Genomic DNA, 12,929 nt, shown 5'->3' on the forward strand with positions numbered 1-12,929 from the left:
CTGGTTCAGTCCTGGTCCGCCAATGTCCCTGGACTTGATCTGTTCCTGATCCTGTGGAGATTGCCTCTTCAGGCCCACTCCGGCCTAGGTCTGGAATGTTCCTCTTACTAGATTTTGTAAGGAATAAGCTCCCTAGTCACTCACCATGTTATCAGCTCCAGACAGATCAGTTCTGTCACTCTTTGTCCACTCCAGACTGGGTGATAGTCCCCTCTGGCTCAGTTCTGACCCAGTGAGACAATCTGTTCTAATGCCCTTTCTTTCCCATCCCACAGTGGCTCTGTTAGATACCAGAGTGTTGTTTATAATAGGTGTTGGATTTAATTTTCAAAAGGAATTGTCAAGCACTTAAGTAGACTTTACTATGACATTCTGAAATTTTCAGAATGCATTCCATGCCCTATCAAAAATGTTCATGAATATTAAGTTAATTTTTTGAAAACCTATTCTTTTCCCTTTGCTACATTTTGTAAAGATTTACTTAGCTTATAATTTTCTCAATTTGGAAGTGTGTCGGAGTTTCAGGTGAGTACAGTGTCAAGGCATAAGTTGAAAAAAAAATCTTTCAGTATTAAAACAGGTGATACCGCATTGAAAATATTTTAAAATCTCTGTCTAAAGGACCCTCTGGATCAGTACCACTGATGTTCAGGGTTTGTACATCTTGTCATTCTAAGTGCATCATGATAATTGTATCTTTGAAATATTTTGGCATGAACAGATTTTATTTTCTAGAAATAAATATTCAAAATGAAAATGCAATGTTGAAATCTTTGAGTTGTATTTTAATGGTTTTTAGTAAAATAAGTAATTTTGCCTGCAAATTTATCTACCTACTGGAACCTGTGAAGACAACATTATGTGATAGAGTGTGTAGTCTTCACCATCTTCTTGGCTTTTTCTTAGTGTTCATTTACCTCTACCATAACCATATCTTTTCCTTTTTTAAGAGTGTTAATTCTGAACATATATTTTTGGTTTTAAAAAAAATCTAACATTGTCAACCTCTCTCTTGATTAAAGTGTTTAGCCCCTTAAATCATAATATAATTGTTAGAATATTGGGTAAGGCCTACTATTTTATTGTTTGTGTTTGCCTCATCTTTCTTCTCCTCATCCTCCCTGTCTTTTGGGAGTTCATTTGGCTGTTTTTAAGAATATCATTTAATTTCCCCTATCAATATTTCAGCTAATATTACTTATATTGTTGTGTACAGTTATTTTGGAATTCTGCCTTAACCTCCCAGTCAGTCTTTTTAAAGAATTTACTTACAATCTATAGAAATGTAAAACCGCTTATTGCATTTGCCTCCTTCATCCTTTATGCTAAAATTGTCACATGGGATTTCACCTGCAAACCCCATGCCAAGGTGCTATAGCTTTTGCATTGATCTTAATAGTGAAGAAATTAAGAAGTAAAACCAGTCTTAGTTCTCTGCTTGCGTATTTTCCACTTTGGTGCCTTTGCTCCTAAGATGTTTCTGCCTGCTGCGCCTTTTCTTTGTCCTGTGTGAGTCCTTTGAGCGTCTCTAGCTGTGCCCGTCTGCTGCTGATGGATTGCCATTGTTGTTACAGATATTTTCAGTGACTCTAGATTTTGGCCAATTCTTCTTAAGACTCTCAGGGGAAATACAACCTTGCCTCACTTGTTTGTGAAGTTCCATCTTCCATATGCTGGCTGGCCTGGCACATCTCAGTTTAGTTTTTATTGCCATAGCTATATTCTCTAGAGTCTCACCTGCACATGTAGTGCTTACGGGTCTCCCAAAGATCTGGGGTACAGTTTACCCTTTTTGAGGAACTGAATTGAAAGCCAAGGGATATGTCTGCACTGTACAAGCTTAATGACAAAGATGTAAAGATAACTTAGTAGAGAAGGTGATCTTTTCTACAAATGATGCTGTAGCAGTCGGATGTCCATAAGCCATCAATAGTGATTTATGTCTTGTGCATATATAAAACTTTGCATCTTACATTTAGATATATGGTGTCTTTCTATGTTGTGTGAATTTTGAGGGGCCCACCACCCGGCTCCCAGATAAATCATACACAGAGTCTTATTCTTATGAATGCCTGGCCTTAGCTTTCTTTGTTTCTAGTCAGCTTCTTACGTTATCCCATTTACCTTTGCCTGTGAGTTTTTATCTTTCTCTGTTTCTGTATACCTTCTTTTACTTCTTCCTCCGTGGCTTGCTGTGTAGCTGAGTGGCTGGCCCCTGATGTCCCCCTTCTCTCATTCTCCCAGATTACTCCATTTATTCTCTCTGCCTGCCAGCCCTGCCTTTCCTTGCCCCTGCCTCACTATTGGCCATTCAGCTCTTTCTTAGACCATCAGGTGTTTTAGACAGGCAAAGAATCACGGCTTCACAGAGTTAAAGAAATGTAGCATAGGGGGCTGGAGAGATGGCTCAGAGGTTAAGAGCACTGACTGCTCTTCCAGAGGTCCTGAGTTCAATTCCCAGCAACCACATGGTGGTTCATAGTCACCTGTAATAAGATCTGGTGCCCTCTTCAGGCCAGCAAGCATACAGATAGACAGAACACTGCATACATAATAAATAAATAAATAAATAAATAAATAAATAAATAAATAAATAAATAAATAAATGAAATGTAGCATAAACAAAAACAACACACCTAAAGATAATATTCCCCAACATTTCTAGGTCTAGAAGGAAACACAGGAGTTAAGTTCTGTGATCTAAGATTTATTAGCTACAGCAACAAAAGTATGACACATAAGAGAAAGGACATGTAAATTGGACCTTACCAGATCAAAAGTATCTAATTTTTATAAAACACCAATGACCACAAAAGTGGAACACTAACTCGAAGAGAACAGTGCCAGAAGCACATTTGCAAAGTGCTTGTGTCCAGAGTACACTAAGATCCAAGATTCAATTGTAAAAAAAACAACTGCATACCATTAAAACTGAGCAGATTTCATCAGATACTTAATCCAGGAACATAAAGGAATGGGGAATAAGTACATAAAAAAGATGTTCAACATCATTAGTCACCAGGGAAACAGTTTTAAAAGAGCTGGAGAGATGGCTCAGGGGTTAAGAACACTGGATGCTCTTCCAGAGGACCCAGGTTCATTTTCCAGCACCCACATGGCAGCCCATAACTGTCTGTAATTCCATTTCCAGAGGATCTGACACCCTTACACAGACATACACGCAGTCAAAACACCAACTGCACATAAAATAAAAATAAATAAATCTTTAAAAATAAAAGAAAGTAACATGAAAACCTTATGCCCTCTAAAATGTCGAAAATGAAAAGAATCTTCTAAAGGATTGGCAAGAATAATGGACCAACTGGGATATGGTACCCTACTACTAGGGGTGGAAGGCCCTTTTTCAGTTTCTTAAAAATCTATATATACTGCTGCCATGTGGTCTGCTCACCCCACTAGTATGTGGGAGAGAAGTGGAAGCGTGTATCCAGGTTCATGTGTAGGAGAATTTCTGTGATGCAGTAGTCAGGTCTGCAACCCACTCAGCTGCAGGGAGCTGACAGGCTGTGCAGAGAGTGCTGCTGTCTAAGCAGACCACAGTTGCAGCAGATAGGTTGCCACTGCATAGCATGGATGGACTGCCATCTCCTGACTTCTGATTCAGCACCTAACTAGTATCACATGCTTGAGGTTCTCATTGTGTTTTGATTATGTCACTACCAGCTTCTCAGTAGTCTGCACAGTCCAAGTTATGCTGTGGTAACAAACAGAACCATGTCTCCATGACCTAAAGTAAAACTTCTTTCCCTTATGAACTGTGTTTTCCTTGTTCCGTGTTTGTTCATTCTGAGACCCAGGCTGATGGAGGAGTTTGTGACTGTTGACTAATTCAGAGCCACCCAGAATAAAGGCATCGAGATGGACTTTCAAGCCAGCCTACTTCTTTATTTTAATCAGTATTTGTTGTTCTTTTCTTTTCTTTTCTTTTTTTTTTTTTGGTTTTTTTTTTTGGTTTTTTGAGACAGGGTTTCTCTGTAGCTTTGGTGGTTGTCCTGGAACTTGCTCTATAGCCCAGGCTTGCCTGAGTGCTGGGATAAAAAACGTGCACCACCAACCCACCCAGCCGTGTTGATCTTTAAATTATACCATTCTTTAATACTTGATACAAAAATGTATGTAAAAATGTCTTTTAGCTTTTATTTACTGTATAATGCTTTTTAGCTAGGAACCCCTACTCCTGTGAGTTGGACAAGGAACCTGAGATGCAAAGAGGCTGAGTTGGTAATAGACAGACAGCAATAGAACTAGTGGGACCTAGGAGCCTGTCTTTTTTGTAAGCTGAAGAAAACTTAAGCCATTTAATTTACACTTTGTAAACATGTCAGTTTCTTCAACAGGCCACGTAGAAGAGGTGTCTCATATTCCCTGTCATCAGTGGCTGGAGCACAATGGATCATACAGGGGCCATAGACACAGAGGAAGAGCTGGGGCCTCTAGCCCACCTTGCACCAAGTCCTCAAAGTGAGGCTGTGGCTCACGAATTCCAGGAACTCTCTCTACAGTCCAGTCAGCATTTGCCCCCTCTGAATGAACGGAAGAACGGTGAGTGTTTCAGCCGCACGTGGGACTTTGATCTAGAGGTCACCCTCTTTGTGGGGCTAGTTAATTCCAGTTGTGAGTGACGCGTTATCATTTGCATTTGGCAATCCCCACAGGGGACACTTTCCCAGAGGTACAGCATTTCACTTGCCATCTGCCTCTTTGTTGTGTCACTAGTGACTGCGTTGGTAGCAGTGCTGCCTTTAGAAGTCAGCCTTAGATTAGCCCATTGGACGGGGAAAGACCACTTCTGGAAAGGCATTGTGCATTTGCTGATGCCAAAGAAGTGGGTAATGGCCAGGATCTCCTCCTCCCTTTTGCCATGCCCGGTGTGTTAGAACTTAATTTCAGAGGTGGTAAGATTTAGCTATCTCAGTGAAAGCAAGGACTTCTTGAGTGGTTTTATACTAATGGGCACAAGACAAGCTAGGTTCTGTTTGGAGCTCGTTCATTCTTGTATACAGAGTGAACATTTTCTAACCAGTTCTTACCAATGTGGCAAATTCTTAGGACAGAGGCAGCCTGATGTCTCCAGAAAATGATAGTTATTAGTAAAGATAGACTAGATACTCTTAGTTCTAGTATACTGTAATACACTTCAAATATAAACACAGTTGATGTTCAAAGAACATGCTGATCATACCAAGGCAGAACCCAGAGCTCTAAGTGAGTTTACCCTGCTGTCAGAGTTCTCATGTGTTCACCTTTACAAATACATGTTTTTAGACTACAGTTTTAAAAGAAGAAATAAAATGATTTTCCTGTGGAATGCTTCCTATCACCGGTAGGTTTCTAGGGCCTGAATACAGGCTTGGTGAACTTGCTGTGCCTTCTCACTGTTAGGTTCTGCCCTTGGCCATCTTAACTTAGGCAACACATAGACTTGGTTCAGAAAGAGCCCTGAGTGATGCTTTTTAGACATTCTGTCACCGAGATATTGTGAGAGAAGGCCTGCTTTTGGTCCTGGCCACCTGGCTAGCTTACACCTGAAATAATCACACAGAAACTGTATTCATTTAAACACTGTCTGGCCCATTAGTCCTAGCCTCTTATTGGCTAACTCTCACATCTTGATTCAACCCATTTCTAATAAACTGTATGTCACCATGAGGTCGTGGCTTACCGGGAAAGATTGAGCATGTCTGACCTCACAGCTCCATGGTGGCTCTCTGTCTGCCCTTCTTCCCAGCGTTCAATTCTGTCTATTCTGCCTATCTAAGTGCTGCCCTATCAAAAGGCCAAGGCAGTTTCTTTATTCAACCAATGAAAGCAACACATAGACAGAAGAACCTCCTACACCACCAAGAGCCTGACTTTACTGTGGACAGTCACTGAGACAAATGTATTTACTCAGAAATGACTAAATAAATGAGGTTGCATGATACCCTAGCCAGTTTCATGTCCCAGGGATTTGAGTTGTATTTGGTGTAAAATCACAAGCTGGCCATGTGTAACAGAGGAGGGAATGCACAGAAAGCGGGTGCACCACAGTCATATAGTTCATTCTCTCACAGATGCTCATGTAGATGTCTGAGTGTAAGGTGCACATATAGAATAGGCTCCCCTTAGACACTCAGAGTTTGTTATTTTGGAACCCAGTACCTTATCCAGGCTGGGCAAGCACTCTACCACTGAAGTACACTCCCTTCCTGTGTATGACATTAGGGTGGTAGATGAAAGGGTAAAATGTTTAATTTACTAAGACTGCTCTATTTTATGAAGTAATGCAATCATTTGTCTTGCTCTTCCTGCTTTCATGGTTACTGAAGCCATCCTGCCCAGACTCTGTGTGACTCTGTGATTAGTGTTGTCAGCTCACATTCGTCTGTTGAGCTGTCATTTCCAGGCTGTCACTTCATTTCTGTCACTCTAAATTCCATCAGCTTTTAAAATCCACGTGTGATCCAACACTGGAATTCTGTGCTGAATCTTAAGCACCACTCATGAAATAGTAGGGCTGGTTTTCTCCTGTTGTCTCATATCCGTGGTGTTTGTGACATGATCATTTATGTCTAATTTGTCATCATATGTAGTGTTGTGCAGACCAGAACTTCTGTTTTAGAATAAACCCACTTTGTGTTCTATTTTCAAGCCAAATGCATTTTGTTTAGCTGTTTTGAGAACACAGGAAGAGTATGTTGGCTCCAGTCTGCCCTTTGCCTGCCTGGTTGTTTCCCCAGAATCAACAATTTTTACTAGTGTCCTTTCTGAGACAGAAATATTTGACTGTTTTTAAAAGTAGTTCTAAAATACGTTTTTGTAACAACAGTGTAGTACTTTAAGGTTATAGCTTGGGAATACGTAATGTATTGATTTTTTTGATTATCACTTATAGGGCTTCTATAAACTTAAAATTAATTTTGAATGACATAGGTTTTTCAGTCAGTGTGTTTTCCGCAAGAGTAATTTCTGTTCAGTGTTAAGCCATGAAGACCATCATCTCACAATGAGGTACTATCTAAGGATTCAAACAGAGCTAGCTCCCTTTTCTAAGGGATGACTACAGGAAGTTTGAAACGTTGCCGTATATTCCAGACTCATAGCATCTGCCTGCTTTACATACGCATTTCAGGTGTGAAAGTGCTCTTTGTGCACATGCAATAGAAATGTAGGTTTCTAGGGAGTTAAGGTTCAAGGGATAAAATCCTGAATCAGAAGGAGGAAGTTGGAGCGGTGTATGGTGACTGTGATTTTAATGATGCACGTTCTTCCTGAACAGTTCTAGGAGAACAATCTAAGCACCCTCACTACAAAGACAATGGGATAAGGCTTCATTTAACTATCCCATAGAGTGTGCATATTTCAAAGCACCATTACATATGCATATTATAAATATGTGACATTTTGTCCAATTAAAACAAAAATAAAAAGAAATCTTGGTTTTGATCAACACACGTGTATGTTGCACAATAAAGATAGATGCTAGACCGTAACTTGCTTTCTTTGATATTTTCATGTATGTTGCTCATATTTTTAGCTTTTTGTACTCTTGTGTTTAAATCATGTCAGAATGAAGGTACTGGTCTCAAAGCCTTTTGCTGAATATTCTGTGACCACTATAAAAATATCATATGCATATGTCCCTGCTTGTGTGTTTTGTTGTTTTTCCTAAGTTTTTAACTTTTCTCACTGATGCTGCATTCATTTCTGTTGGGAAAATTAAATAGGTAGTAAGTCTGATTAGTGGTTAGGAGGATTATGTCATCATAGCCTATAATTCAGCTCTGTGAGCAGATGGGTTCACATTTAGGTAGTAATTCCAGTATCTTCCCTCCTATATTTTTTTAGAAATATTTTTGTCATTCTCTTAGTTGAGTGGCAGAATGTTTCCACCCTGGAGTAAATACGGAAGATATTCAACACAAATACACTATATTCTTTTCTTTATGTCTGAATGTTGCTAAAATTATAGCTAGGAACATCTCAGTAAGGCAATCATTGAGGTAGTTATCTTTCCGGATGGACTCTAAAGGAAAGTAGATACCTAGGCACACATAAGCTGTGTTTCTTTATGAAAAGAGTCCATCCCCAGAAACCCCAAGCTTCATCTGTCATACTACACACCAGTTATTTCTGTATTTATGTTGACCTTTAGTGTTCAATAGGAAAAGCTCAGGTGGAGGACAGTGTAGGTGGACATTCTTTGGGGGATTTGACATTCCCCAAAAGAGCTGCAGCCCTTTCCTGCATCCACACTCAAGGAGAGCTCTGATCTGGGGGATGCTCTGTCTTGAGAGCAGAGGTATCAGACATTGCCAGTATTTCTGCAGAGCAGCCCATGTAGCCGCTGTGATAAAGAGCTACACGCTGTCTGGAGCATCTTGGATGTGCTGGTGTGAGACTCGCCCTTCACACAGCGTCAGGCTCGCCTTCAGTAACCCAGTAGCAGTGAGGTCAGTGCCTGCGCCTGCTTTTCCTGAAAAGCTTTTGACTGTGGCCTACCACCTCTGACCCAACCGACTCCATCTGAAGCATTTACTGTGAAATAGCGTGTGTAGGAGCCTGGTAAGGTGACATTCCATTTTCAGACATTGAGAATCATAGTTAGGAACTTGAGCTTACAGCTTCATGTGAAATTTTTTTTTTTGAGATTTTTTTTTCCCCTTCCATTAAATTTGTACATTGAAAAACTTATTCACTAATTGTTCACATTGTTCACTAATGACCTCTTACTAGAGAGAAAATGATATATTCAAAAGTTGGTTGCACACAAGGAAACACAGAGCTGTTGGCTTTGAACTCTGCACAGGGCTTTATCTAGCCACACACAGATGGAACTTTCCAGTCTGTGGCATTGAGCCAAGGGCAGCCACTTGCCTTGTACCTTAGTGAATAGTGGCTTCTGTTCACAGCTGCTCTGCTGTTTGCATTTTATCTGAGAGCATTTCCTGCCCTCATTAGCTGTTGGTCCAGGTGTTTGGAAAGGTGCGAAGGTAATAAACATTGTTCACGAGTAAACTCTGCTCCTCAGACTGCACATGAGCTGGTACAGTGGGATGGAGATGTGAGGAGACAGGCGGCTCTGTCTCTAGAGTACAGCAGAGGAGATGAGCAGGTGCTAACCAGCAAAGCTGAGGCTCTTGCTGGCCCTTTATACTGGAGAGGACAGCAGTGGATCATTTTCTGTAAGACTCTTCTCGGTTGCTTCCCTGTTGACATTTAGAATTTAAAGTGCTTACTGTGTCTCTTTAGGGCATCGCTAAACAGTCTGATGAATTTTGATTATTAATTTTTCTTCAGGCGTCAGACTAAGAAAATAAGTGTATATTTCTAATATTCCTTAGTCAAGTTTTTAATTTTTTCCAGTCAGCCTTAGGACTTAGACTAGACACTATTATAAAATCCAGAAACAGATTCTAGAGTGACAGCTGCAAATGAAATTCTGCAGTGGTTATGGCAGATGATTGTGTATTGTGTTTCCTGACTCCGTCAGAAGAAAAAAAAGCCTGTAAGCTCTTAAGGTGAGACTCCACTCCCTTTCATAATGGCCTCCAGTAGCTATTGAATAATTGTTTTGTTTCACAATGTCGGTAGACACCTATAACCTGTCTGCCCTCTTTTTTCTCCTCTGGTTTCTTCTTGAGACAGTGTTGGTCAGGATCTAGTTTGCTTCAGTGTGTTGCTGAACACACCTAGTACATGCCTGTGGGAGGGAGCAGGAGATGGACCTTTCCCACACCTCTGACCTCGATTTGAATCTTACCTGCTGCAGCAGCTAGGCCAGAATGCTCGTAGTGCTCATCCGTATGTGTTTTAGGGTTCCTGGGGCCCACAGTTTCACAGGACCACAGACCCCACTTATAGCACCCTGACACCTCATTCAGAGTCATTTATCTTGTCTTTTAAATGATGTCTCTTACAGAAATGAGTATTAACAAGGTAATTTAGAAAATAATAGTAATTAGCAGTTTGGTTTAAGCTGCCATTGGAAATCATATCATTATAACATGTAGAAATGCCTAACCTGAACACTTTTAAAGGTTTTTCTAGGTACTTGATTTAAGAAATATATTTTTTACATAAATTGAGATGATTTTCTTAAAATTAGAATCTACTATATGTTTTATTAGACATTGGACTGATGAATAATGAACCAATTTGTGAAAGAGGAGTTGCTGTCCCTCAGAGAGCCTCAGGGAAGGGAAAAGAGACATCAGAAACCTGGACTCATGTGACACATGCACACATGTGAAGACACTGTTAAGTGGAGGGGAGGATAGTGGGAAACATAGCCCATGAGTACTTTTATTTGTATCATTTAGCTCATACTTTAAGAAAGCGGTATCATGGCACTATTGTAACAGAAAGCAACGTGATGAATGAGAACAGCAAATGGATTAGAATTTTCTCTTAGGTTGGTAATTGATGATCATTTAAACTAACAAGCAGTCACACCCAGTGTTTTCTAACTCCTTTAACCATGCTCTTGGCTCTCCTGCCTCACTGCTGCCCTCACTGTTATTAACAGGAAGTATAGTCTTTGGGGAGTCAGGACTCCAGCTTCCTCTGCCAGCTCAGTCTGTGAGCACGGGTAAGTCCGAGAAGCACGTGTGTCACGGTGTCCCCATCGCAGTGTTTGTCTGCAGCTTCAGCCACATGCTCCCCTCTTGCTGCCCTTTCTCATCACATCATGCACTTCTCTGTGTCATTTTACTTTTGTCTTGCATTCTTCATTAAGCAGCAGAACCATAAATATGCTTCCATCTCAGCCAGTTGATGAATTTTCCATAGATCCAGAGTAGTCATGTATCACGTTATGAAACATGTATATGAGCTCTCTGTTAGTCAGATGCTCCTCATTGCCAAAAGGAAAGAGAAATTAACTTGATGGATGCTATTCTTAAAATAACATGTCTACTTTAGATCATGCAGTGGCTCTCAGAGGTTGGCCGAGTATGTGTTATGTGTTAATGGTGGCACCAGTCTGTCAGTTTAAAAGGCACTATTTCACCTGTTTTTAAAGCCCAAATGATCGATGTTCCTTTCTTGTCGTGTATGTTACTGTTTTCATTGGGAGTGATAATATTCTTTATTCACCATCTTAGAATGTTGGTGTGTGACCTTGTGTTTAATAAGGAAAGGAGGGGTCTCACAGACTACCTTTAGAGCCTGCCAGTGTTTGGGTGGTTGCCATGCTGTCAATTGGAATAGTCACTATCATCTTTACAGGGCAATTAAGATACTGATTGGGCTGCCAGCTAGCCAGTTTCTCCCAAGGTGTTGAAAATTGGTACGCCAATGATAAAAATAAAGATACTTTTAATTTTTTTTCATTTATTTGTGTGTAATATGGATTCTGAGGATTGAACTCAGGTCATCAGGCTTGGCAGTAAGTGCCTTGACCAACTGAACCATCTTGCTAGCTACCAAAATATTTTTAAAAATATCATTAGCAAACATTTATTGAGATGACCATTGTGTGCCTTGCTCTAAAATAATTTTTAAATTTCTAGCTTCTAGTACAAGGTCAGTAATTCAGAGTGCAGTGTAGTCCTGTGAAAGAAAATGTTGGACATGTAGGCCTCTAAAAGCAATTCCCCTGACCACAGACGAGCAGTGTAGAGATGATTCTGGAAGAACACACGGCACACTGTGAGCAGTCATGCTCACCTTACATGCTTGATGAGCAGGAACCTCCGAGGAACAGCACACAGGGTGTTAAAAACGCCAACGGGGCTAGCTGCTAGCTGGACAGTTACTAGCCATACACTTTCCTCCCTCTGTCTGCTTCCCACCTACAGAGTGGGGTCACACCTAGTACCTCCCTGTAGGATTGCTTTGACAGGAAACTAGGTAACTCTCTATAGGGTTTAAAACAGTGTTGAATTAGGGTAGATGTTTAGAGAATCTGCTGTCTCTGTTCATGAGATATAGATTTCCCCCAGTGATAGTTTATAACTTGATGTGTTTTTTTATTTTGTTTTCAATAGTTCCAGTAACTTTTGCTTCCTGTTTCCACAGTTATTTCTTTTTAAAGAAAATATAATGGCACACAGCTTCATCCCTCTACGCATACACCTTTACAACACTGTTGAGCTTTGAGAAGGCAAAAGCAGTGGGCACAGGTTTCCCATGAAGTTGTCTCTCGTGGGTCCTGCCAGTTCCCACAGTCCTAGCATTCCCTGGGCATCAGTCAGTGTCTACAAGGAAGGACTTTGAGATTGTAAAGCATGTGAAAAGACAAACAGGCCAACCCTCAGGCTCTCTAGGGACCCTGCCCTCCAGAAAAGACTCCAAGCTGACATTTTCACAGGCTACTTGCAGGAGTTCCATTAGGGCGGGTGCAGTCAGCAGACTCCTGACCAGAGCCTCCATCACCCGGGCTGCTGTGCAGCTGCTCTTCCTGTCTTCTTGTTCTGCGGAGGCAGCGTCAATAGATGTGGCTGCTGGGATGCTGAAGTCTGTGATATGAACAACCATTGCTGGGCAGAAGACGTTCAGTATAATAAATAAAGTGGCTGTTTGTGATGTTTAAGCAGGTTTCTTGTTTTAGGTCATCTAAACTTTTTTACTTTAGTTACAAGAAACCTCTGGAATAATCACATCTCTGATTTTTTTTTGTTGTGACTTGATCATTTAAGAAAGAAATTAGATTAGATCAAGAAATGACCTATTAAAAAATAAACGTGGATATTAAGAACATGTTTATGTTGCCATGGCTTGTTTCCCAGTGATCTTTAAAATACACAAAAGCAGAGACACTTGCAATTACTTAGAAAGTTGTTCTGAAAGATCTTTCAGTGACAGCACCTATTTTGCCTGATGCTGTTTATTCTCGGAAGGGGCTGTAAACTGTTTTTATTTGGGTCCTTTCTTTTACTTTATTGTGTGCTATCATACTTTTCCTTTTTAAAAAAGATATATATATA

General features: G+C 40.5%; 1 protein-coding gene across 2 annotated transcripts in view; it reads left to right on the plus strand.

The window, feature by feature from the left end:
- The first annotated feature begins 4,348 nt into the window (after window positions 1-4,348).
- The window catches only part of Mrtfb (myocardin related transcription factor B), a 115,933-nt gene continuing 107,352 nt past the window's right edge, over window positions 4,349-12,929 (plus strand). Inside the window, exons 1-2 of one of the 2 annotated variants that reach the window (XM_005350338.3) lie at window positions 4,349-4,563; window positions 10,529-10,591. In XM_005350338.3, the coding sequence (XP_005350395.1) occupies window positions 4,410-4,563; window positions 10,529-10,591 (217 nt within the window). In that variant the 5' untranslated portion in view covers window positions 4,349-4,409. The remainder of the gene's footprint in view (window positions 4,564-10,528; window positions 10,592-12,929) is intronic. The other variant, XM_013347478.2, reaches the window with a different exon arrangement.

This window comes from Microtus ochrogaster, chromosome 7 (genome assembly GCF_000317375.1).
Source record: "Microtus ochrogaster isolate Prairie Vole_2 chromosome 7, MicOch1.0, whole genome shotgun sequence".
Lineage (NCBI taxonomy): Eukaryota > Metazoa > Chordata > Mammalia > Rodentia > Cricetidae > Microtus > Microtus ochrogaster.